Source organism: Pseudorasbora parva, chromosome 21, assembly GCF_024679245.1.
Source record: "Pseudorasbora parva isolate DD20220531a chromosome 21, ASM2467924v1, whole genome shotgun sequence".
Lineage (NCBI taxonomy): Eukaryota > Metazoa > Chordata > Actinopteri > Cypriniformes > Gobionidae > Pseudorasbora > Pseudorasbora parva.
Window position 1 is genome coordinate 33904150 of NC_090192.1, and position 26189 is coordinate 33930338.

The following is a 26189-nucleotide window of genomic DNA, read 5'->3' on the forward strand; positions in this document are numbered from 1 at the left end:
TTTGTATGTATTATAGTTAAAACGTAAAAATAGAAATACATTTATGTTTTTTATATATATTTATATATATCTCAATCAAATTTGGGACCAAAATTATTCAGACACTTTGACCTGACTCGTGTTTTTCCTTTAATTACTAACCTTTTACACCACAGTTAGGTAATTGGTTGACCTAAATTGGTATTATCTAATTGTGTACTTACATTTAACAGCTGATTGGTTAATTGTAATCCATGAAATACATTTACTATCAAAGTTATCTGACATTATCAAGATGAATTTGTTCTGACACAGTTTAACTCTTGTTCTTGTCATATGTTATTACCGTTTTATAAACTATAGCGAATAAAATGTGAGAATGTTGACCTGTCTGAATAAATTTAGGTTTGACTGTATACAGTGTGTCTATATATACGGTAATAACATGTATATCTTTTTTTTTCTTTTTTTCCCTTTCATATATGTTGTGTGTGGTTCTTTTCAGAGGGATTTATTGAGTATTCAGCATCTATTGAATAATTCAGAGGCCAGTTTACATCAGCTCACTGCTCTACTAGACTGCCGAGGGCTCAATAAGGTAGCGGGCACACAAACACACCCCACCTGCTTCTCATTAATCGCACAGCATCATATTAGACAGATTTCCACAATTAGTCAAATGCGTCTAATCTCTTGTGACGCGTGTGTGTTTGCAGGACTACCTGGACGCGCTAATGGGTGTGTGTTATGATGGGGTGGAAGGTTTACTATATCTCTGTCTATTCTCTCTGCTGGCGGCATGTGCCTTCTCCGTCATGCTGTGTGCCATCCCGAGAGCGTGGCGACAGATTGCCAACAGGTAGAGGACACACACAAAATGTATTACGATAAATTCACAAAAATTGGTTATATTGACTTTAACGCTAATCAAACATCCATAAACAAGCAAATTAAGTTATTTGGCAGTCAGTTGAAAGTTACAGACATGTCTCTTAGAGCTTTTGCATGAAGAAAGCAGGATTAATTTGATCAAAAGTGACAATAAAGAAATGTATAATGTTACAAAAGATACATATTTGAAGTAAATGCTTTTCTTTTTAACTATTCATCAAATATTCCTGAAAAAAATAACATATTAAGCAGCAACACAACTGTTTTTCAAGTAATGATGCTGAATATTCAGCTTTGCCATCACAGAAAAAAAAAATAGTAAAGTTGTTTTAAATTGTAAGTATATTTCACAATATTACTGTATTTGGGATTAAATAAATGCAGCCTTTTATGAGCATAAGATGCTTCTTTGAAAAACATTCTTTTTCATTCAACATTTTTTTTAAGTTGCCAGCCACTCCCAGCAGTTTTGTTCAATTTGTGCTGAATGAAAATATGAGCTTATATCAACAACAAAAAGTCTCTGATTTTAAAGAATTAAAAGAAACTTGTTCTAGTTTCATACATTCTTTTTTATCAACACTCAAATGCAAGTATTCATAATTAAAAAATATATAAATGTAGTATACTTGTTTCAAAAACTACAACGTACATAAGTACTTTTCTGCCGCTTTTTTATGGGTGTTGATCCGGAGATCCTGTACTCTTTCAGAAGTTGCGTAATTGCAACTCTACCTTGTGACAGTGAAACACAGAAAGCTGGAAAATTCTTTTATGAGCATAAGATGCTTCTTTGAAAAACATTCTTGCCAGAGTTTTTTTTTTTTTTTTTAAGTTGCCAGGCACTGCCAGCAGTTTTGTTATTTTTTGTGCTGAATGAATATATGAGCTTATATCAACAACAAAAAGTCTCTGATTTTAAAGAAATTAATGAAACTTGTTCTAGTTTCATGCATTCTTTTATATCAACACTCAAATGCAAGTATTCATGATTAAAAAAATCTATATATTTTTGAGAAAAAAATGTAGTATGCTTGTTTCAAAAACTACAACGTACATAAGCTATGCTTTTATCGCTTGTTTCTACCGCTTTTTTATGGGTGTTGATCCCGAGATCCTGTACCCTTTCAGAAGTTGCGTAACAGCAGCTCTACCTTGTGACAGTGAAACCCAGAAAGCTGGAAAATTCTGTCAATGGCCCCGATTAAAAATCTTTCCGGCCCCAGATGTTTGAACAATGCTTCTCTTTCTCTTTCCACAGAGATCGAGATTACGATGACATCGATGACGGGGACCCTTTTAACCCACAGAGTCGACGAATAGCTCCCCACCATTCACACCAGGCCAACATGCACAGCTTCTGCAGCTACAGCAGCAGCATGGGCAGCCAGACCAGCCTGCACCCTCCGACACAGGCCGTGTCCAACGCACCCCTGTCAGAATATATGTAAGTGTCTCCCTTTAAACATGATTTATTCTTTTTCATATTCTCCGATTTCCTGTTCTCAGATGGATGCATCTGAATTTTGTGTGAAAGCTCAACTCAATAGCATCTGGATGTTATAAATGGGAGCTGTTGATTGATTTCTCTCTTAAAAGAATATTAGATGAAGTTCACTGTATTACTTCTAAAATACTTATTTCTTTTCTTCCTCCTCAGTTTGTCTTGAACTCTCCTCATCACTTTCTCTTTTCATTCATCGCTGTCTTGTTTTGTCAGGAACCAGTCTGCGCTGTTTGGCGGAAACCCACGCTATGAGAACGTGCCTCTGATCGGGAGGGGATCTCCTCCTCCTTCGGTGCGTTGGGCTCCAGAGGCCCAGTGCTTTTCATGACCACACATACACTCATGTTTACACAATGCCAATAATTTACACCAAAGATTTAACCCTTTATTCAAAACAAGGATGCAATATTTTAAAGCCTACATGAAATCCAAATTGACCATCTTTATACTACTGTTTTGGGTTGGTAAGGTTTTTTAATTAATACTTTTATTCAGTAGGTGCACATTAGATTAATCAAAAGCGACAGTAAAGACATTTATAATGTTACAAAAATAACTGTTTCCACACAAAAAAAAATTAAACAGCTCAGCTGTTTTCAATATTGATAATAATAATAATGCATTTTTTTATAATACAAAATTCAACATTTCCGTCAGAACCAATTAGAGCAATTGGCAATTAGCATATACTTTGGATTAACGGTATGGTTCTTGGCAAGAACTCCCTGCGCATTCATGCAACCTAGCATGGGTGAGAGCAGCAATAAACCCCCTTAGGGTAAACAAAACAGAACCAGCAATGTATTGCAGATATCATTAATTTCAGTATTAAAATGTACAGTATTAAAATTGAGGGATTTAGTCTGATTCAGGGGGAATTAGAATACCAAATCCTGACTGACAAAAGAAGGAGCTGGGGATGGAGGAGGGTAAATGAGCTCTGGAGAAATGTGATAACTGCTGATAATACTGAAGGAACATACAGTGCCTTGCGAAAGTATTCGGCCCCCTTGAACTTTGCGACCTTTTGCCACATTTCAAATCAATTCGGTTTTTGATTTTAACAAATCAGTTTTGCACATCGAGAGACTGAAATTTTGCCCATTCCTCCTTGCAGAACAGCTCGAGCTCAGTGAGGTTGGATGGAGAGTGTTTGTGAACAGCAGTTTTCAGTTCTTTCCACAGATTCTCGATTGGATTCAGGTCTGGACTTTGACTTGGCCATTCTAACACCTGGATATGTTTATTTTTGAACCATTCCGTTGTAGATTTTGCTTTATGTTTTGGATCATTGTCTTGTTGGAAGACAAATCTCCGTCCCGGTCTCAGGTCTTTTGCAGACTCCATCAGGTTTTCTTCCAGAATGGTCCTGTATTTGGCTCCATCCATCTTCCCATCAACTTTAACCATCTTCCCTGTCCCTGCTGAAGAAAAGCAGGCCCACACCATGATGCTGCCACCACCATGTTTGACAGTGGGGATGGTGTGTTCAGGGTGATGAGCTGTGTTGCTTTTACGCCAAACATAACGTTTTGCATTGTTGCCAAAAAGTTCAATTTTGGTTTCATCTGACCAGAGCACCTTCTTCCACATGTTTGGTGTGTCTCACAGGTGGCTTGTGGCAAACTTTAAACAACAGTTTTTTCTTCTTGCCACTCTTCCAGAAAGGCCAGATTTGTGCAGTATACAACTTGTTGTCCTATGGACAGAGTCTCCCACCTCAGCTGTAGATCTCTGCAGTTCATCCAGAGTGATCATGGGTCTCTTGGCTGCATCTCTGATCAGTCTTCTCCTTGTATGAGCTGAAAGTTTAGAGGGACGGTCAGGTCTTGGTAGATTTGCAGTGGTCTGATACTCCTTCCATTTCAATATTATCACTTGCACAGTGCTCCTTGGGATGTTTAAAGCTTGGGAAATCTTTTTGTATCCAAATCCGGCTTTAAACTTCTCCACAACAGTATCTCGGACCTGCCTGGTGTGTTCCTTGTTCTTCATGATGCTCTCTGCACTTTAAACGGACCTCTGAGACTGTCACAGTGCAGGTGCATTTATACGGAGACTTGACTACACACAGGTGGATTCTATTTATCTTCATTAGTCATTTAGGTCAACATTGGATCATTCAGAGATCCTCACTGAACTTCTGGAGAGAGATTGCTGCACTGAAAATAAAGGGGCCGAATAATTTTGCACGCCCAATTTTTCAGTTTTTGATTTGAAACAAATGAATGAAACAAAAAATTACAGTTTCATATCATTGTTTGAAGCCTGAAATGTGGCAAAAGGTCACAAAGTTTAAGGGGGCTGGATATTTTCGCAAGGCACTGTAAATATGCATGCTGTGATAGACGTCATATTCCAATAGGTAGACGTAATCAGCTGATGCGAGCTTGACTAACATGACCTGCCAGAACAGTATTGACTATCACAGGAATAAGTGTGTGTGTGTGTGTTAATGTGTATACTATATACATAAAATCAGACAAACTATACTATATACTATACATACTATATACATATATAAGACACAAAAAATCAGCTTTATATATATATAAACTGTATGTATATATATATATATATATATATATATATATAATATACACATTAACACACACACACACACACACACAATTTAAATTACAATATTACTATTTTAACTGTATTTTGGATCAAATAAATGCAACCTTGGTGAGCATGATACATTTTGCTCACCAAAAAATAGTTTGAACAGAAGTGTATTTTATTAGTACTTATTCCTGATGTTATTGTTCACCGTTGATCTTTGCTCATAACAAAAAAATAGACCACAGAAATGTATCTTAATATATTAGATGTATTGAGTAAATGAGCTAAAGGTTGATTTCATGTCGACTTTAAACTCTTACCATGATTATTTCTATTCTTAATCTTCTATTTGCTCTTAGTGGCTTTGTACTGTCTTCTGCTAATAGCTTCTTTTACGTTTTTTCTTTGTTTGTTTGTATGTTTCTCTGTTTGTATGTTTCTGTTCTTATTTTTTCTTCCTTATATAAAAACCACAAAAAAACAACAACAACAAAAAAAAACAATTCATTTTGGAGCTTTACTCTCAGCCATATATAAACCGCGTAAGTTGCTGTATGATTGCAGTATTATTATCCCAGTCCCTCTGTTCTCTGATCCTCCCACCGAGTTTTCTGTTATTTCATCCCTTGTTTTATAATACATTTTGTTTGGGTGAATTTTTTTTTTTCCTTTTCACTTCTGGCATGGATCCTCATAGACACACCCACACATGTTGTATGTTAGAGACAGATGAGTTATATAGAGCACGCCCCTGTTGGTAGGAGGTCGGAATGTATTTGCAAGAGCAAGTTTTCTGTAATTCTATGTCTAATTGTAGTGTTGTCTGGTCACTAGCATGCCTTTTCTCGGCTAAAAACTTCATACAGGTTTAGAGTGACATGCGGGTGAGTAAATGATGACAGAATTACAACCTTTCAGTTATTAATTAGTTAAATACCCACCTTGGTGTTATAGTTAATCTTTGGAAGCTTCTTTTCCTCCAGGGAATATAAAATTAAAAAAGGTAATTGTGACATTTTAGGCTTTTTTTATTGCAGTTGGGAGTTTATACAGTATCTGACAATTCTGACTTTCTCAGTTTTGTGACATAAGTCAGTTTGTCTTTTGTGGCTCCTCGACGTCATCATGAACGTTTACACTATGAAAGCCGTCGGTTTTCATTTTTGAATACCTCTGGAAGTGGGCAAGCTCAAAATGTTTTAGACCCCATTTACACCTGTATTTAGTTATATATAATTAATTTCAAGTTATAATAAATATAAGTTATAATGTGTGAATTGCTACTCGCAATTCTGAGAATTTTCTTGCACTTTTCTGACTCTATAACTCTGTGGCAAGCTTATAGCTTTCCGTTATGAGTAGAAAGTCAGAATTGTGAGATATGAGCAATACTACATGAGTTAGCAGTGCAATATGGCTGTATATCAGCCCGACTGAAGTCTATTCACTATCACTAACATACCAAATATGACATATTTATATAAAAAAATATTTATTGAACAACAATATTTAAATGGCCAACAATAGCCATCATAAAAGACACTAGGAAAGCAAGCAAATAATTCAGTCAAATGTACAAAAGCAGCACTCTAGTACAGGATTTAAGTTAAAGCTGCTGTCCCTAACTTTTTTGTGTTCTAGATTTACAAATATTATACAATGACAATGTAGAACATGAATCCATTTTCCAAACCGCGTTTTTGCCTTACCCTGAATCATTATGGTACACTTATAATAAGTGTTTATATTGGGACTATTTCAGGTCAGACTGGTAGGTACCGCTGCGGAGGAGTACAGTACCTGCGTAACTCGCCATAGACATAAACAGAGAGAAGTAGCTCCGGCTGCAATGCTCCTCAGCAAGACGCGTGCAGTTCTGTTTATTAATCGCTAAAGTGCAACAAGTTACGGACTGCAGCTTTTAAAATACCCTAAATATAAAGTTATGAAAAGTTATTAATAAGACCATAGATTACAGTTTGATATATCCGAAATTAATTATATCTCAAGTTTAACCAATATCTATATAAGAGCCAGTGACAAAATCCCGAAGGACTGCTGAGATAAAACAGGCACTATATTTATAAATGAGTCACATATTTGAGGTCTAAATAACTATTTTCGCCTTAAAAAAAAACTCTTAAAGTTACATTTTGTGATGCAACAACAGTTACAACAGGTTCAGTGTTGACACTGGGGTAATTGCACGGCTCTCAGCCAATCAGATGTGAGAACCAGAAAGAACTGTACGTAAATAGTCAAATTGTGGGATATAAACTTGCAATTGAGAGAGAATTTTCTCAGAATTGAGATAAATAAACAATAAAATTAACTCCTGACATTTAAATTGCAGTTGCATGTTTTTATCTTGCAATTCTGACTTTTTGTTTTGAACTTTTTGCAACTATTTGCAAGTTTATATCTCCCAGTTGTGAGAGGTCACAATTACCTTTATTTACTTTTTATTCTGTGGCAGAAACAAGCTACCGCAGAAAACACTCGTGTAGTCCACAACGAGCACAAGAAGTGCAGTTCATTTTCATTTCACTCTTGAGAAATGATCCTTGTTTGCTTCAGTTAGCCATCTAGACATTGTGAGTTTGTGACTCCTGTGTTGATGTTCTCCGCAGTACTCTCCAACCATGAGAGCCACCTACCTCTCCATGACCGAAGACCAGATCAGGCACTTTGGGGAGGATTTCAGAGCGTAGAACTGATCCGTTTTCTTCTGTCATGCACACGTTTTGTGTCTGGTGTGATTCTTTACACGCCGGAGACATGGACACATGAAAAACACTCACGCCAGCATGTGTGTGTGCGCATCTTTCTGTTACAGGACCACAGTCTGAGAGGAAAACACCATGTGTGTCCGTACGGGTGCTTGCATGTATGTATGAATGTGTGTGTTTGTCGATTTATGATGATGGTGCGATGCATCTTTTCCCTCACTACTGACGCATTTGTGAGGTTCTGAAATATCCTCTCTATAATAATCTGAATTATTTGTATGTTTACATTATATTTTTCATCAAATAGACTGTTGGGCTTCCCTATTGCCTTTCAATTGCAGACACTGTTCAGTGTGGGTAACAAAAACTATTTTGGACCCACTTTATATTAAGTGTCTTTAACTACTATGTTCTAACTTTTAAATGAATCATTTGATGCAATGCACTTATTGAATACATACATTTTGCATTGTCCTTATTTAAATACATGCATGAAATTACATCTATTTGTAATATCTGTAACTACATCTATTACAATGTTGACTTAACCTACCTTTAAAACTAACTATACCACAAAACCTGTCTCTATAGTTGCCCGTATCCCACTTCAATAGCAGCAAAAGTACATGGTACCTACAATCACTGTTATTGTGCTATTATTTACCATTTAGGTTACACTTTATTTTACAGTGTCCTTGTTACACATAGAAATAACAGTACATTATGCATGCAACTAACCCTCAACCTAATCCTATAGTAAGTACATAATTTTACGCAGCACTTTAATATATAATTACTCTGTAATAATGACACCTTAAAATAAATTGTAACCCTTTATTTTAGGGTGTTTACAGTGTAATTATACAATTTAATACTGAGTAATATTGATTAACTGCATGTACTTACTATATAATTAGGTTTAGGCTTTGTTGCTTTAACTAAGTTACATTTAAATTATGCATATTTGCATGCAGCCAACCCATATTCCTAACCCTATAGTAAGTATATGTAGTTAATTATTACTTAAATATATAATTACACTGCAACATGGACACTTTAAAACTAAACTGCTAAAAGAATAAAAATAATATTGGTTTACATAAGTGCATTAGAAGTTTAAGACCCCTAATATCAAGTGGGACCTTTTTGTTTTTTTGCATAGAAATTGAGCTTTTTTTTTTTTCTTTTTTTTTTTGACCGGAGTACCTTATAAAGGTTACCTATTTGTCATGTTAAAGGTTGTACATATAAGTGTGGACACTGGTTGAAGTATTAATATTCTGTCCATTGGACATTTAGTCCTACATAGTGTACAGCATTTCTGGGGTCAACATAGTAGGTTTGCTAGGTACTTTTCCAAGCGATTGTTGCTCATGAAAAGTTGTCTTATGTTGTTTTTTTTTAGCTACTGTGCAGTGTGAATTTCATGAACATGTCATCACTTTTTATGATGGCTTACTGTACAGATACTAATGCATTTGGTCTTCTTATTTTGAAGTAAAGTCTTTTGTTTCTTAAATGTCTTATGTGCCAAGAATGGAAGCATGTTTTGTGCCTCTAAAGCCTTTGTTTTCATTCCCTTTCAGTGCTTTATTCACTGTGTGTATCTATGATTAGCAGGGATGGGACATAGAGAGGGGATAAAAGCTTTTCTGTTTGTTTTATGCATGTAGAGGCATTTTAAAGCACAACGTGATCACTTTGGGTTTATATTGACCAAACACAGTCACTTTGTACCACAAATGATGTTTCTAACATACTGAGACTTTCACCCCATTTCCAGCCAGCACAAATGAGGGGTCATTTTACCTGGACCTTAAAAGACCTTCTTTTCATACCAAGTGTACAAAGCACACTGAGCCAATTTTCTCCATGCTGCAAATGCATAAGCTTTGAAATAACATGTTGAACAGCTGTAAATAACTTGTATGGTAACAGATGTTGTGTGATTTATTTGCATTTCTTCCTTTTGCTCCATTCTTGTGTGCCATTATATTTGATAAAATCAGCTACTTGGACAGATGCTCGTGTCCTCATTTGAGACTGGTGGCTTTCGTCTGGTTTATTGCATAGTGTTTTTAATAAAAAATTTAAAAAATGATTTTAATACTTGGTGCATGAATGATGCTTTTGCAGACACTGAGGTGGTTCTTGATTTCTGTCTAACTTCGAGTACAGAAACATGGATATAATAAAACTATTTTTAATTGACTTTAGGCCTTTTGAGTGAAATATTTATTTTAAACGTATAGATATAGTAAAGTGAATGTTTATGAACATAAAATATCCTCCTAAGACCCAGGAAAATGAAGTCTTTTGAAATTAGTAGTTTTTCATATCATTAGGCCTACACTGTTTAGAGCATAAGAACCAAACATGTTCAGGCAGAAACAATGGCATTTTTTTGTCTTTCTTTTTTTATTCACCAATCAATTTTCAGGTTTTGTTTAAATATTATTTTTTATTTATTTAAATGTAATGAAAGATAACAATGCATTTATAAAACATTTTTCTTCATGCAATAAGTGGGCAAACTTGTCATGGGTTTTCCCATTCAATGCAATGTACAACGCATATAATTTGCATATTGTGTTCTTGGAGCAGCATGTTATCTTTATTATTTTCATAATAATACTCTTGAATACAGTTCAACGTTCTGGTTAATAGCTAGGCCTACTGTTATATAACTATAGGCTATGTTACATTTATTTAGCCCTCTTATGTTCCGCTTAATTCATGAAAAAAAAGTTTTAATCTTGTTTTTGTTGTTTTTTCTCATTGAACCGTATGAGTGTTGATACATGGCGTCCTCTACTGGCTTTGTTGTCGAATTTCAGTAGAAGAGCCGAAAGCCTGAGGTAAAACAGCCAACAATGTCAATTTCATACTAGTTAAACGTTATAAAATAGCGCACATGTACAATTTCCTAGTAGAAGCCAGTGCTGTTATTTTATAGAAGCATTAATATTAGCATTATTGAGGAGAGTAAAGTATGTCTGCAAACGTGACGTCACTTGGCCGCCGCTGCTAGGTTACGGTAAACTACTACAGACCACTGCACCCCTAAAACCATCAAAGTCCAGAAAGCGCCGCAAAATCAGGTAATATCCATGTCTTATTTAGAAAAGAAAAAAAATCCTTCATACGGGTGCCTGTCAGGGATTGATGCATGCTTTTATATGTAATGTTTGTGTGCTGGAGTTTGGTTGGCTTCCCTAACAGTAACAGTAACCCAGCTGACAGGGACGCTCTCTAGAAGTTTGGCTAACATTTTCTAGCAAGGTTCTCTCAAAGTTGTGAACAAAAGTTTTTCTAGTATCTAGAGAACGTTCGTTTAAAATTACGTTATCAAAACATCAGCAGATTTGTTTTATTATTTACGTCATTCATGGAACGTTTTCTCGGATACATTTTAGAACGTTCGTCTAATGTTCTTTTAAAACGTCACATACTAACGTTACTTTTTAGATGTAACAAATGGCATTCAAATGTAACGTTCCCATAATAATGTCTTGGAAAAATGGTAAAAAAAATAAAATAAAATAAAACATTTAAAAATTGGTTCTGTGAACATTCAGAAATAGCCTAGTGTTGTTGTAACTGAGGAAAACGTTACTGCAACTTATGTTTTTATTCGCTGGGAAAGAAAAGGAGGTGCTCGCTCCTATTATAAAAGATGCAAATCAGATTTTATTGAGGTGTTTGTTTGTTTGTTTTGTTTGTTTTTGTCTAGTTTATTAGTAAGCAGGCAGTCTTGTGGGTCTTTGGTAACCAGCTTAGTATTATTATCTGAAATAATTAACTGTAAAACATCTCTTACAGTAATTGTTTTCATCATTACAACATAATGTTTGTTTTCAGAGTTTCAGCTTGATTGTCTCATCATTAAGTGCGTGTGACGCACACAAATACAACTTTTTTAATGCAGAAATCTTAAATCTTGATGTATAATAACAATATAAACATTTTGTGTCACCCTACTAGATCATTAAAAGTGTACTTAAATAAAATATCATTTTAACCACAACTTTTTTTTAAATGTATAAAAATGTGCATTTGATCATGAAAACTGTTTACTTTTAGCTAAGATGGAGATTGTGTACGTGTACACAAAAAAGCGCAGCGAGTTTGGCCGCCAGTGTAACTTTTCGGACCGTCCGGCTGAGCTGCATGTGGACATTCTGCCTGACCCTTCCCTCGCTGCAAACTTCACAGTGAGAGATCCCTGTAATGTAAGCGTGCAGTGTGCAGACGACATGTCAGAGCATGAGGTGAGACCAGCATTTAACTAACACAGCAAAGGATGACATGAACAAAAAGTTTTTTGGCATGTTTTTTTTTTTATCTTCATAAAATATCATGAAATGTATATATGAGAATTACAATATTTTAATGAAGAAATCATAGTCTGAATTAACTTGAAATTCTTGTCCTGCTCAGGTGAACACAGAACGCTTTGAATCAGAGTCACGAGGAATAAACCACGTGGAAGGAGGGTGGCCGAAAGATCTCAATCCAGAGGACATGGAGGCAACCATCCGCTACAGGAAGAAAGTGGAGAAGGATGAACACTATCAGAACACAATTTTGCAGATTGCTGGTGTGAGTGCCTTAAATTAGGCATTTGAGATGAGAAATCATGTGATGGACTTCTGTTTAATCATGTGTTGTGAGCTTCCTCTCAGAAGAAGACATAATTTTAACTTCTTTATTGAAAAAAATAGCTTAACTTTTACCCATTGCAGCTCATGGAACACTGTAGCAAGCAAAACAATGCCACTGACATCTACCAGGATTTTTTTGAGGATGAGGGTGAGGAAGAGGTGGAGGAATCTGAGGAAGAACCATCAGCGAAGACAATCAATGTCTTCAGGTGAGCGCACTCACCTCTAGTGATAAAGCAATGTCAGCCAGGTCACTTGCACAAGTTTTGTGAATGAATAAAACATTTGAACTTTTCAACAGATTTTTTTAGGACATTTTGGGTAAATATTGTGCTCATTAAAAAATGTATACACGAATCAGGCACTGATTATCTCTTCATCACGGCGCCTGTTAGTGGGTGGGGTATATTAGGAAGCAAGTTAACAGTTTGTCCTCAAAGTTGATGTGTTAGAAGCAGGAAAATGGGCAAGCGTAAGGATTTGAGCGAATTTGACAAGGGCCGAATTGTGATGGCTAGTCGACTGGGTCAGAGCATCTCCAAAACTGCAGCTCTTGTGGGGTGTCCCATGTGAACTGATTAAAAAGACGAAAATTTTATCTTTGCCATCACAGAAATAAAATACATTCAAATTTGCCTCCTCATTTTAAAACACCACAGCACACCAAAAAAAAAACAATAAAAAAAAACATATTACAAAAAAGAAAGACCGAATGCAATTCTATTTTTACACTAACTATGGAATGTTCAATTGATCAAAATCTAGTTACTGTTTTTATGCATTTTAACATTAAAATAATAACTAAAGTCAGTAACAATTTAAACAGTATATTTAATTTTTAAACGAATGTTCAGCTTTTCTTTATAATGGTCAACCTATTTTCAACAGTCATCAAGCTTGTAAACTCTGGTCACAGACACAGAAACGAAGATGTACCTTTAATTTCCCCAAGCTGATTGCACACTAAAAACCCAACAGTCATCATGTTTTCAGGCCATTTCAAGTTTGATTTTGACATGACATAAAGCAAAGATATTTAAGTGTGGCTGAGCTGTTTACTTACATTTTATATTAGTCTTCCCATTGTCTTCATTCAGGCTGAAGAGAATGCGCACGGAAATAAGAGGCGGAATTTATCGCACAAACCAATCTTAGCGCGATTTCTTTCTTTCCATTTAAAGACTTATTACTATTGAGTCATGTAGTACTTAATAATTTAGGTATCTGTGTTTGTTTTTTTCTAGAGACCCCAATGAAGTGAAGCGCACAGCCACAAGTTTATCATGGCACCCCGATGGTAATCATAAACTTGCTGTCGCCTACTCTTCCTTGGAGTTTCAGAAGGCACCCAATGACATGAGCTTCGACTCCTACATATGGGACATTGGTAAACCATAAAAAACAGCACTTTTTTTGTGACATAAATGAGTCGCCACACTTAGAAAGGACAAAAACATTGAACAAAAAATTATTTTCACTTTCAGAAAATCACAATAAACCTGAGATGACACTGAAACCTGTATATCCACTTGTTTGTCTGGAGTACAACCCAAAAGATTCACACATTCTCGTTGGAGGAAGCTACAATGGACAAATTGGTAGGTTTTATCGGCCTGAGCACCTCTTTAGAGTCACAATTAAACATGTTCTATTCCAGCTACCAAAACACTTATGACCATCCGAACTCTTTCGGTGGCGTAATTAAATTGGCCTCAGTTGCTCTGGGCATTTAAAGTACTCAATTAATCATGGGTGATAGATAAAAAGTACCTTTGACCTTGTCTAAATAGTGTTTGATAGATGTGTCTCTTTTGTAAAGTCGAATAGCTGAACTAAATGTCTTTGCATGCATAGTTAAAATGAGTATGCACTTTTGAATGGCAATGTTGTCATGGTGTAATTGTACACGAATGTCCTTGTGTGTTTTTGTAAAATTATGCATGACCACCTTGTTTACCCTGTTACCAGCATACTGGGACACACGTAAAGGCAGCCAACCAATAGAGATGTCCACCATTGAACACAGCCATAGAGATCCTGTCTACAAAGTCATCTGGCTGCAGTCGAAGACAGGCATGGACATCTTCTCAGCTTCTACAGATGGTCAGGTTTGTGTGCAATGACATATAAGTCCAAAAATAAAGAAATAAACCAGTCCTCATAGATAAAAGATACTCATGCATCTGACACCAGGTGCTGTGGTGGGACATCCGCAAGATGAGTGAGCCTACTGAGAGACTCGTGCTGGACCCCAGTAAGAGGGGGAACCTTGATAATGCCCTTGGTGCAATCTCACTGGAGTTTGAGACCACTATGGTAAGACTGCACTTTTTTGTCCCACTGCAAGGAGAAACCTTGTTGAGAACTTAAACATCCTTTGTTTTTGATTACACAAGCCTACTAAGTTCCTGGTGGGCACAGAGCAGGGTCTTGTGGTTTCGTGCAATCGCAAAGCAAAAACCCCAGCTGAGAAGATTGTATGCACATACGGTGGACACCATGGTCCCATTTACGCTTTGCAGAGGAACCCATTTTTTCCTAAGAACTTCCTGACCGTGGCTGACTGGACCGCGCGCATCTGGTCAGAGGACATCAAGGAGTCCTCCATTATGTGGACCAAGTAAATTATGTTTGTTGTTCAAATATAGCTAAACAATAGTAAAAAGTCTCAGTGTTATGTACAGTTCCATTCAAAAATTTGGGCTTAGTAAGACAGGTGCTAATTTGGTGTTTCTAATCTATTATTTTTTCAGGTATCACATGGCCCATCTGTTAGATGGCTGTTGGAGTCCAGTCAGACCCTCAGTGTTTTTTACAGTAAAGATGGACGGCACCTTGGACGTGTGGGACATCTTGTTTAAACAGAACGAACCCACTCTCAGCCTCAAAGTTCGTGCTCATTGTCTCCTCTTCGTACTGAAACCGATTGTACTGAAACGGATTATGATCAGCTTTCCTATAGCTCAAACAGTAGAGCGTGGCGCTAGCAACGCCAAGGTCATGGGTTCGATTCCCAGGGAGAGCAAGAACTGACAATAATGTAAAAAATGTGTACCTTGAATGCAATGTAAGTCGCTTTGGATAAAAGCGTCTGCCAAATGCGTAAATGTAATGAAACCATCGCACAGTCGAACATTGCAGCATTATCTGTTTTTTTCCCTCTCTTACAGGTTTGTGATGAAGCCCTGTACAGCATCCGGGTGCAAGAAAACGGCCGTTTCCTGGGCTGCGGCTCTCAGCTGGGAACCACCACACTGCTGGAGATTTCATCAGGCCTGTGCACACTGCAGAAGAATGAGAAAGTCCTGTTGTCAGAGGTGAGACACAAACACACCTGAACTCGTGGGGATGGTAAGGTTTGTAAATGTTTTTTTTTAAAGTCTCTTAGGCTTGCTAACTCTGCATTCATTTGATCAAAAATACTGTACAGTAATATTGTAAAAGGTCATTTTGAATCTTCAGTGTCACATGATCCTTCAGAAATCATTCTAATATAAATATTTCTTATTATGATCAAAACAGTTGTGCTGCTTGATAAACCCCATGCGCATTAATTTAGATTATTTGATAAAGTTCCACACCTGTAAGACCTCCGTTCATCTTCAGAACACAGCTTAAGATATTTTATATTTTAGTCCAAGAGCATATGCAGTCTATGCACACTATACTGTCCATGTCCAGAAAGCGAATAAAAACATCATCAAAGTAGTCCATATGTGACATCAGTTGGTTAGTTAGAATCTATTGAAGCATCGAAAATACATTTTGGTCCAAAAATAACAAAAACTACGGTTTTATCCAGCATCAGTCTTCTCTTCCACGTTTGTTTTCAATCCTCAAATAAAGATTCAAACGGCCATAATCATAAAATCCCTTTCTCAAGATTTCTTATCTCAAACTTTAAGCTATTTTTTTGTCAAATGAAATTAAAAAGTAATGGAGCTCTGTTGGATCGTGTTGACGTGTTTTGTTTTCTTCAATTTATTCCTTAAATTTTCTTTAATTGGTCTTAAAATGATCTTAAATTTACCTTCATAAAACGGACGGACGGACAGACAGACAGATGCACTTTGCTCTTTTTAAGCCTTTTTCGTTTTTTCTAGATGTTTGAACGCGAGACCAAACGGGAGAAGATTCTAGAAGCTCGGCACAGAGAGATGCGTCTGAAGGAGCGCAGCCGCTCCGAGCAGAGCCGAGAGGATGATTCGAAAGACGCAGACGGGGAGGAGAGCCCAGAGGAGCTGGTGGCCCGTGTAGAGAGGGAGTTCTTAGACATGTTGGAAGCCGAGAAGAAGAAAGAGAGCAATGAGGAGAAAGAAAGAGATAAGGTTAAAGATGTTCCACTTCTAACATCTTTATGCTTTTGTTTTTAAGCGTCAGATTTGACGTCTGAAACCTTTAATCGAGGTTTTTAACCACACATCTGTGTGTTTTGATGGGTGTTGTCATATGTGTGTGTTTCAGAACGGCCTGTCAAAGGAAATTGCCCCCCTTTGTGGAGCTTAAACAAATTGTTCCCCATGTTTGGACTGTTGCTCCAATAAGATAAGGGTCCTGAGCGCTATATATAACCCTGATAGCTGGGGTAAAAACGTTCTATTGTCAAAGACAAAGAAAGAAAAATCAATAAAGTCTACTTTGTCTGTACCCAGAATGCTTTATGCTCCTCTGTGATTGGTGTGGAGAAGTGTATTGCATCAGAAGTGTATCGCTATAGGTCCAGCCACTCAAAGGCTCATGAGATTAATGGTTTTGGCCTTTTCAAGCACCCGAGTTATTTGATAATAAAGAGGGGGTTTATAATTAGGTTTGTCTCTTGTGATTTCTATGGGAAAATAATTTGGCAAAAAAAAAAAAAAAAAAGTTTGACTGGTCTCTGATCTGACTTTTCTAAGATGATGTGTTTCTTATTGCCTGCAGGAGAAAGGCGTGTGTGAAGAGAAAGATTTCCAGGAGGAGCAGGAAAGAATGTATTTATCATGAATTGTTTGGATTGTAAAGTAGGCATTACACACCAGAATGGAGTCAGGCGGTCGGAGTGGAGGTCTGCAAAGTAGTTTCAGAGGTCGAGCATGTTTGCAAGTCAGATTTTCTAAAAGGAATAAATACAACTGAATTTCCTTATGTTATATATCTCAAAGTGTCTAATTAAATACATTATGTTGGAGAATTGATTTGGATTTAAATATGCATGATTATTTCAATTAGTCCAACACTTGTCAGTGTTGTTTCTGATGTTCTACTTTGTTCTGTTTTATATCCTCAAAACAGCACCAGATTATGTTCTCTGAATTTTTTAGTTGTTGTAATAAAATGTATACAAATGTTCATAATTTGTGTCACTATATTCTCAACATGTCTTATCTTAAAATACTGGTATTGCGTGAATAAGTCAATAATGTGACAATCATATATATATACACACACAAAAGCCTCTAAGCTCGTCTGACGGTTTTCTTTAAAATAAGCATTTTTGTTTATTCTCCTATTGGTTTCTACCTAAGTACTGGTAGCAACTTCTGAAAGGGCTGAGGCTGGGATTTGTGGACAACTTTTTGAATTTGAAGGTCAAGATAAATTTTACTTAATTTTGTCTTCCCAGAAAACATTTTAATATCTTCTGTTGTTTATAAAAGAATTTTTTTTGTACATCTTTATCCTGTTTCAATGTTTTCACATTCCGGCTCTTGCTGGGATTTTTCTGAAGGAAGTTGGGCCGTTTAGTTACTCAGGACAAACAAAAATGAACATCCATCACGAAAAAAAAAAAAAAAAAAAAAAAAAAAAAATATATATATATATATATATATATATATATATATATATATATATATATTATTATTATTTTTTTAATTTAATTTTTTTTAACAGGATCATTTTTATGAATATTTTATTTTTCTGGACTATATTTGAGAATGTGTTTAAATGTGTAATTGTGGATAATTAAGTTTAAAAAAAGGCAGACATTTTAGAATTAAAAATAGCAACAACAAAAAAAGTAAAGAAAAAAAGAAATCTTAAAAATATATTTAAAAAATAGCAAAACATGTTGTATAATGCAAGCAATATATATTATATTAGTTATATTATTTAATTATTATTACAGGGAGAAGAGGTAAAGAAGGTGCAGGATTTTAAGTACTTAGGGTCAACAGTCCAGAGCAATGGGGAGTGTGGAAAAGAGGTAAAGAAGCGTGTCCAGGCAGGTTGGAATGGGTGGAGAAAAGTGTCAGGTCTGTTGTGTGATAAAAGAGTACCAGCATGAATAAAAGGAAAGGTGTACAGGACAGTAGTGAGACAAGCGGTGTTGTATGGTTTGGAGACAGTTGCACTGAGGAAAAGACAGGAGGAAGAGCTAGAGGTAGCAGAGCTGAAGATGTTGAGGTTCTCTTTGGGAGTGACGAGGATGGATAGGATCAGGAATGAGTACATCAGAGGGACAGCACATATGAGATGTTTTGAAGACAAAGTTAGAGAGGCCAGGTTGAGATGGTTTGGACATGTTCAGAGGAGGGAGAGTGAATATATTGGTAAGGATGCTGAGGTTAGAGCTGCCAGGCAGGAGGTCAAGAGGAAGACCAAAGAGGAGGTTTATGGGTGTAGTGAAGGAGGACATGAAGGTAGTCGGTCTGAGAGAAGAGGATACTGAGGATAGGACTGGGGCAGATTATTTGCTGTGGTGACCCCTGAAGGGAACAGCTGTAAGAAAAATAAATCATTTAAATATTATATTAGTATTATATTATATATAAAAATTTTGCTACTATCTGTCCAAATGCTATTAGTTAATAAAATAATAATTCTTCACTTCAAAATGTATCGAAATACACTGGGAAAAAACGTTTCTTTTTCTTTTTGTCTATTTTTCTATTTTTGACATAAAAAAGCACAAGGCCTGACCAGCAGGTTTCGCTGCTGCCTCAGAGTCTGCGCGTCCGCCCACCTGAGTGAAGCATCAGCCGCGGTGAATGAGGCTCCTCTGTCGGTGCGCACTGCACTACTGCTCATCTCTAGGGACATCACAAACACAACACACACGCGTGCGCGCGCTCGCGCACTCAGGGTTTACTGTAGGAGGAGAGACACACATCCTGCTCAGACATGGACTGATCATTCACTGTGTTTTATATGAGAGAGAGAGAAGCGCAGGTGAATTAATAGATGAACCATGACTTCGCGGCGTCTGTTGCGCGCTCTTCACGTGACGCGCATGTTTTAGTTTACGAATAACCGCTCAAACGTCCAGAAAAACATTACGATGAAGGACACGGCAGAATCAAAGGATCAGCAGCTGACAGTGAGTCCACTGACTTATTATTTACCTGCACTCGCGGCTGTTTGTAATTTCTGTTCAGCCAAAAAAGTGTAGGCTATTCATGTAGAGTTTGTAGCTGCATAATTTGTGTGCGTATCTTCAAATATGTGCTTAATTGATTTATATCATTTTCAACCATTAATACTAATAATTGATGTCTATTATCATACATGTAGGCCATACAATACATATAATCTACATTCTGAAGCACTTGTGTAGTTTGCATAACGTATTATGAATTATAGATTATATTTTATCTGCGTAAAGTTAATCATTACAGTTTTTAGAGTGTGCTGCAAGTTATTGTATACATGACGTGTGTGACGTATTTAGGTAGTTGACATGAAATAGTTTTGTTGACATTCCATCTCAACTCCATTTGAAACAGCATTTTGCCCGTAGCTTTTATGAGCTTATATTGAGAGACTATATAAGTATTTCTATTTCTAAAAAATATATATTTATTAAACCACAGGACCATTAACATTAACAATGGTATTCTGAGGCAAAAATGTGATTTCAAAGTTGTGACAGACTTAATAGAAATGGTTTCCAGTTATAGGAACTATGAAATATACTCGGTGTTAAAAAATAATTAATGAATGCATTATGCATTAACAACTCACAAGTGCATATACTTTCATACCACATGGAAATGTCAGTTTAGACTGTTCAGCCAATAATGTTAAATGCAAATATTTAGTAGACATACATTATATATATATATATATATATATATATATATAATGTATGTCTACTAAATATTTGCATTTAACATTATTGGCTGAACAGTCTAAACTGACATTTCCATATATATATATATATATGCATATAGAATGACTATAGAGTTGAATAAATTCTTAATTTCATTCCCTCACAGCCTGTCTACTTAACCCCAGGACAGATTTCAGTCTGACAGACTACACTTGTTATATTTAGATTCTCTGGGAGCTTAATACCTGTTTTCTAGTGATCTTTTGCCCCCCTCTCAATAATTCACTGGGGCAGTTTAAGTTCCCTTTCTCTTCTTCCACTTTAAGACATCATTCCAGTGTTTTAGGGAATGTAAATGTGGGACAGTGATGTATATTTCTATTCCAGATTCTCCATTATCATAAAATCAACAATATGAAAAAGAAGTGAAGAAATTTACTGTGACTTTATGCAAGTATTTGCTGAGAGCAACAAAACCGGTTTAGCCGCGTCCTGTTAAGCATATATTAAATGTTTAGACAGCATTTTTACTCTACAAGCAATAATACCTTCCAGCTATAATATTCATACTTAGCTGCCCAGATTTGTGAGCTGAATCGCTGCACCATTGCCCTTCAGTGTTTATTTCAGTGTATTCCCCTGCAGGCCAGCTGATTTGAACACAAATGTCCTTGACATACAAATTAATATGAAAATTGTACTTGTATTAGATAAATGTATCCTGCTGCTACTATCTGTCCCAAGGATACATTAATCACTGCCTCTTAAAGGGATAGTTCACCCCCCAAAAATGTCAGATGCTAAATTTAGTAACTCTTGGAACAATATAAAGTTAAACTTGATCAGTTTGAAATGTATTACTGAATTGCACGAATGTTGCTTTGGTAAAAAGTATCTGGAAAAAGAATAAATGTACTTTAAGCAGAACTTGATGCTAATAATATGTGGAAATGTTTTATAAAAATTTGGCTGATCTGGCGGAAGCTAAATATTTTTCTTAATAAAGTTTTAAATATGGATAATTTCTTAAACAAAGCCAGCGATTCACTACAGAATGCCTTTATTAACCCCCCGGAGCCGTGTGGATTATTTTATAATGGATGGATGTGCTTTTTTGGGCTTCAAATTTTGGGCTCCCATTGCCATTATAAAGCTTGGATTAGCCAGGACATTTTTAATATAACTCTGAAAGAAGTTTTGTATATCTGTCTGAAAGAAGAATGTCATATACACCTATCCCTTTAACGACTGTATATCACTTAATATTCTTGATTCTATAAAACATTGCAGTTGTCTTTCACAGTCAAGTTCTGACTACTCAAGGATCTTTTTTGTTGCAAGGGCCTCATTATTAGTGAAGATAGAGTGACCGATAATGCTGTTAAGCTTTGTTTTGAATAAGCAACCTCTAGTGGCAAAAATGACATATTGTGGCTTTAATGCAGTCATTCATACATTTTAAGTGTAGCTTTAGGGTTCAAATACTTTTTGAGGCCAGAGCATTACCTTCTTTTATTACTTCCAGGTGGCCCTGCGGATTCGGCCATTGAGTGATGCTGAACTGGAGGAAGGAGCGACGGTTATAGCCCACAAAGTGGATGACCAGGTCAGAGGAGACAGAGGAGTGAGTGTGTGTGTGTGTGTGTGTGTGTGTGTGTGTGTGTGTGTGTGTGTGTGTGTGTGTGTGTGTGTGTGTGTGTGTGTGTGTGTGTGTGTGTGTGTGTGTGTGTGTGTGTGTGTGTGTGTGTGTGTGTGTGTGTGTTTGTGTTTGGCACAAAAACAGCACTGCATGTTACCATGCATTCTTCTCACTGAAGAATATGCATAACTGCTTCAACATGTTTGGGATGACAATTGCTTATATGTGTATTTGTGTACCCAATCTGCATTGAGTACATTTTGTGTACTCGGCCTAGATTTGCTTTCTGGTCTTTATGTGGATATCTGACGTTTTCAGTCTAGGGGCTAAACAGGTGACTCAGGATATTAAAATCAGCCAGGTTCTGGATACAGCATTACTTTAATAAGTCCAGCGCTCACATTATTCTGAAAAAATGCTTCAATCAGGTATGCATGTTTTGTTGGTCATCTAGTCTCTTCCTGTTTAAGAGGGCGGTTCTTGGCCAGATTAAAATGTGATGAGAACTAGATTTTATGTAGTTTTTGCTATGCAAGACTTGTGCATGGTACCATACCTGTATGCATTTGTGGATTTAAAAATTTAACTTTTACATTTTATGTATGTACATATAAGAAGGGCTTAGATGGTGTCTGTTTTTCCTCCATTGTCTAATTTTAGGAGTCTTGTTCTAAAATTGGTTGGAAAATAAAATGACAACTTTGAGGCTTCAAAAAGTTCATAGATTCTGTAAAACGAATCCATATAAATTCAACGAATAAAATCAGTGTTATATTATAAAAGTCCTGGCTAATCCAAGCTTTATAATAGTAGTTGTAAAGAAATTGTTGCTCTGTTTTTGAAGTCCATAAAAATGCCTTTGTCCGTTAAATAATGTGCTCCACACGGCTCCGGGGGTTAATAAATGCCTTCTGAAGAGAATCGATGCGTTTAAGAAAAATCCATATTTCAGACTTTATAAAGAAAAGTTTCGGCTGATCACCTTCCGTATTCAGTTTATGGGAAAAGTGTTGAAAGTGCCTCTGCAGTTCAAAGGCTTATGCGACCAGTTGCGTTCTTCAGACGTCGCGTACACATCTTGAACTCTGAAAAGGCACTTTAAACACATTTAAAAAATCGCGATCGGAAATATGGATATTTTTCTTACACAAACGCAACAGTTTGCTTCAGAAGGCCTTTATTAACCCCCCGGAGCCGTGCTGAGCATGTTATTTGACAGACAGATGCATTTTTATTGACTTCAAAAACAGAGCATCAACCCCTGCCATTATAAAGCTTGGAAACATTATAATCGCATCACGTTTGAGCTTCTGTGAGAACCAATGAGGTTCATTCTTGTGGTACTCATCACGTTTGAGTTTCTGGAAAAACCAATGAGGTTCATTCTTTTGTTACGCATCATGTTTGAGCTTCTGGAAGAACCAATGAGGTTCATTCTCTTTATATTTCGCTGATTAATGGGGGGGGGGCTGAAATGCTGTTTCATGCATACTGAGCTTTTTACACTGTTAAAGACTTGGATTCCCATCCTAAACATAGACAAAGTTTCAAAAACTAATTTTTGGCATTTGATGGAGTATTTCTGTGTCAAAAATACTCCTTCCGATTTCTCACAAGTTTCGGAGAGTTTTTTTCGAGTATGGGTCCGCTTGACGTCGATAGAGCGGAAGGTGCTTGTATGCGTGTGACTAGAGCGAGAGAAGAAATGCACGCCCATAAACACTGCTCTCAGCTGCAGATCCACTCATCTGAGCAACACTTATGTCGCGCGCCGCGCTCCACTTTATTCCTATGGGTGACATCAAACAACTTCAACGCTTCAGCACAGCATTCCGGGAAGGCAGCGCTGCATTTGAACCGATTTGAACGCAGAAATGACGGGAAGCGTCACATCACGCTTCAGTCGCGTCGCAAAAGTGGATCTCCACGGTCACTGCTGTAACAGGACTTCACGAAATCAACAGTTACCAAAGAAGTGTGTTTTTGACAGAGCGGTCCCAACGATAAAGGTTCATGGTCGTGCGCGGTGAGTAAAACTGCTTCAAATGTCTGTGTTGTTGGCTATCGTCGGGTAAGTAAACATCAGTAAAAAACACGATTGTGTATAACGTTAGTTAATTTATCAATGGAGCATGCGATCTATGGTGTGTGTTTAAATACATTTGTTTAGCTGACCACTATAGGTGTCAGTAAAACCACCCAAAATAAAACTAGGGGAGGTTCTCACAAAGCGTGCTTCGTCATTCAAATGCGCTAACGGACTCCATCGTTGTTCTCTGTATAACGTTACACTAGTCTGACGTGCAAAATCGTTTCCCTTGCTACTGCTAAGGTTTAGTCGCATACAATAGTCCATAAACCGAATCATGTCCTCATAAACTGCGAGTAAACACACACAAATGTTGACAGGCCACTAAATACAGTACATACCACAGAGACGGACGTCCTGCTGTTGCTGTTTCTCCTGTTCAATTTATTTCATCCTCCGGATCTGATTCTGGATCATATCTGTATTAGTTGAATCTGATTTAGGGTAGCGTTCTCTTCTCCACGCTTGAGGACGTCACCGCTTTGTGAGCAATCGTCATTCTTTAGCTCCGCCCACACAATACGCCTCCAGGCGCTCGTTTTTTTCCGGAAAGACTCGGTACAGCCTATCTTTCTTTTATAAATATAATAAAACTAAAGACTTTTCGGAGATATGAAGGATGCAATACTACTCTATAGGCACTCAAGATTGACATGAGAGTGACTGAAACTGAGTGTTTCACCCCCCCCCCCCCCCTAATGTTTCTGTGAGTAAAAGCCTAAATTCATTGTGTTCATCCTATAAAGTGATCGTGTCTCTTCAGAAAATTTGGACTAAACCGCTCAATTCATATGGATTAGTGGATTAGTTTTACAATCTCTTTATAAACTTTTTGAACTGTCAAAGTGGATGTTGTGTAGCTGTCAATGGAGTGACAGAAATCGCTAAGATTTCATTAAAAATGTCTTTATTTGTGTTCCGAAGATGAACGAAAGTCTTACGGGTTTTGAGGAACATTCGGGTGAGTAATTAATTGCAGAATTTAATTTTTTGGGTGAACTATCCCTTTAAGAGTCTCTAAAGCTGGCATACACAGATGCTAACCTGCTGTTATGGGTAAATAGGTACGGTGGTAGTGAATGAGGCGAGTACGGTCACATATTCAGTCTCAAGGGTCTGAGTCACAAAGACAATTAGCCAGTGCTGTGAGACCCCAGCACAGCGTGACATTTCATTTACAGTACCCACGTCTGCAACTGCAGAGAATCATTATAATTATTTGAACCCATTTAAATCTGAGCATGGATTGATTAATTGTTATATTTATTACTTTATTTGCTGGCAAATAAATGAAGGATGACGTTAAATTGAGTTGTGCAGTTTAAAAGTCATCAGATTGAAATGTATTACTGAACTGTATGAATGTTGCTTTGGTCAAAATATCTGGAAAAAGAATAAATGTACTTTAAACAGAACTTGATGCTAATTATATGTGGGGATTTTTCATAATTTGGCTGTAACATGTTGCTGTGCTAATGACACTCTAACAGGCACAAAACTACACAATTTTAACAGTAGTAACACATTTATATGAATACATTTTGGTATTTAAATAACTAATTATATTTCAAAAGTACATTTTTCCAGCTTTCGCCGCCACCATCTTTTATTATGTTTGTTGCAAATGCATGATAGTATTGTCAAAACACATTTTATTATTGTATTTACCTGCAGTGTAGCATATTAGCAAGTTGTTGATGATGTTAGATGCTAACTTAAAATGCTCTTCCTCTGTGGCCACTGGTTGTCAGTTTGATGTTGTTGAATGTCTAAAGTTGACTTTAGGTCCATCATGGACTGTCAGCTGACTGAGGTGGTCATGTTTACGTTCAAGCACTTGGACTTAACAATGCAAACTGGTTATACAAGTGCTGATGGGATTAGTAGCATGTAGAGAAAGGGTTTTATGCTGTGTATTATGTTTGTGCACTCATCCTCCTGAACAGGGAAAGAGAGAACAAGACTGCCAATACCAACATATAATGAGGCTGTGTAAGTATAGAGAACGTTATAAACAGGCGCTCAAATTCCCACACGCATGTTTGCTGGTGACCAGCAAGACCAGTTCATGCTGGTCTAAGCTAGTAAGTAATTATC

At 36.8% G+C, this 26189-nt stretch overlaps 3 protein-coding genes across 9 annotated transcripts in view; all 3 read left to right on the forward strand.

Annotated features, from left to right (window-relative positions):
* Positions 1 to 9883, forward strand: part of ttyh2 (tweety family member 2) — a 77688-nt gene extending 67805 nt beyond the window's left edge. For 2 of the 5 annotated variants that reach the window (XM_067430153.1, XM_067430154.1), the window contains exons 10-15: positions 485 to 577; positions 696 to 838; positions 2132 to 2317; positions 2591 to 2669; positions 5458 to 5484; positions 7573 to 9883. In XM_067430153.1, the coding sequence (XP_067286254.1) occupies positions 485 to 577; positions 696 to 838; positions 2132 to 2317; positions 2591 to 2669; positions 5458 to 5484; positions 7573 to 7653 (609 nt within the window). In that variant the 3' untranslated portion in view covers positions 7654 to 9883. The remainder of the gene's footprint in view (positions 1 to 484; positions 578 to 695; positions 839 to 2131; positions 2318 to 2590; positions 2670 to 5457; positions 5485 to 7572) is intronic. The other 3 variants (XM_067430156.1, XM_067430157.1, XM_067430155.1) reach the window with 2 other exon arrangements.
* Positions 9884 to 9999: 116 nt separating this feature from the next.
* On the forward strand, positions 10000 to 17601 carry dnai2b (dynein, axonemal, intermediate chain 2b). Of its 3 annotated transcripts, XM_067429734.1 has the most exons (14): positions 10000 to 10111; positions 10509 to 10529; positions 11755 to 11942; positions 12112 to 12273; positions 12417 to 12544; positions 13580 to 13722; positions 13820 to 13933; positions 14304 to 14443; positions 14529 to 14651; positions 14732 to 14955; positions 15089 to 15224; positions 15506 to 15652; positions 16439 to 16663; positions 17256 to 17601. In XM_067429734.1, the coding sequence occupies exons 3-14, from the start codon at positions 11760 to 11762 to the stop codon at positions 17316 to 17318; spliced, it is 1788 nt and encodes a 595-aa protein (XP_067285835.1). In that variant the 5' UTR covers positions 10000 to 10111; positions 10509 to 10529; positions 11755 to 11759; the 3' UTR covers positions 17319 to 17601. The 3 variants fall into 3 exon arrangements, with proteins under 3 accessions (XP_067285835.1, XP_067285836.1, XP_067285834.1); XM_067429735.1 differs by lacking the exon at positions 10000 to 10111 and having other exon boundaries at positions 10474 to 10529; XM_067429733.1 differs by lacking the exon at positions 10000 to 10111 and having other exon boundaries at positions 10476 to 10772.
* A 1722-nt stretch (positions 17602 to 19323) lies between these two features.
* The window catches only part of kif19 (kinesin family member 19), a 52646-nt gene continuing 45780 nt past the window's right edge, over positions 19324 to 26189 (forward strand). Inside the window, exons 1-2 of the mRNA XM_067429353.1 lie at positions 19324 to 19632; positions 21890 to 21970. Of these exons, the coding sequence (XP_067285454.1) occupies positions 19594 to 19632; positions 21890 to 21970 (120 nt within the window). The 5' untranslated portion in view covers positions 19324 to 19593. The remainder of the gene's footprint in view (positions 19633 to 21889; positions 21971 to 26189) is intronic.

Coding starts and splice junctions, on each gene's coding strand:
- dnai2b (XM_067429734.1), top strand. CDS start 11,760: ATGGAGATTGTGTACGTGTACACAAAAAAGCGCAGCGAGTTTGGCCGC. Junction 12,545..13,579: donor AAGACAATCAATGTCTTCAG/GTGAGCGCACTC, acceptor GTTTTTTTCTAG/AGACCCCAATGAAGTGAAGC. Junction 13,723..13,819: donor CTCCTACATATGGGACATTG/GTAAACCATAAA, acceptor TTTCACTTTCAG/AAAATCACAATAAACCTGAG.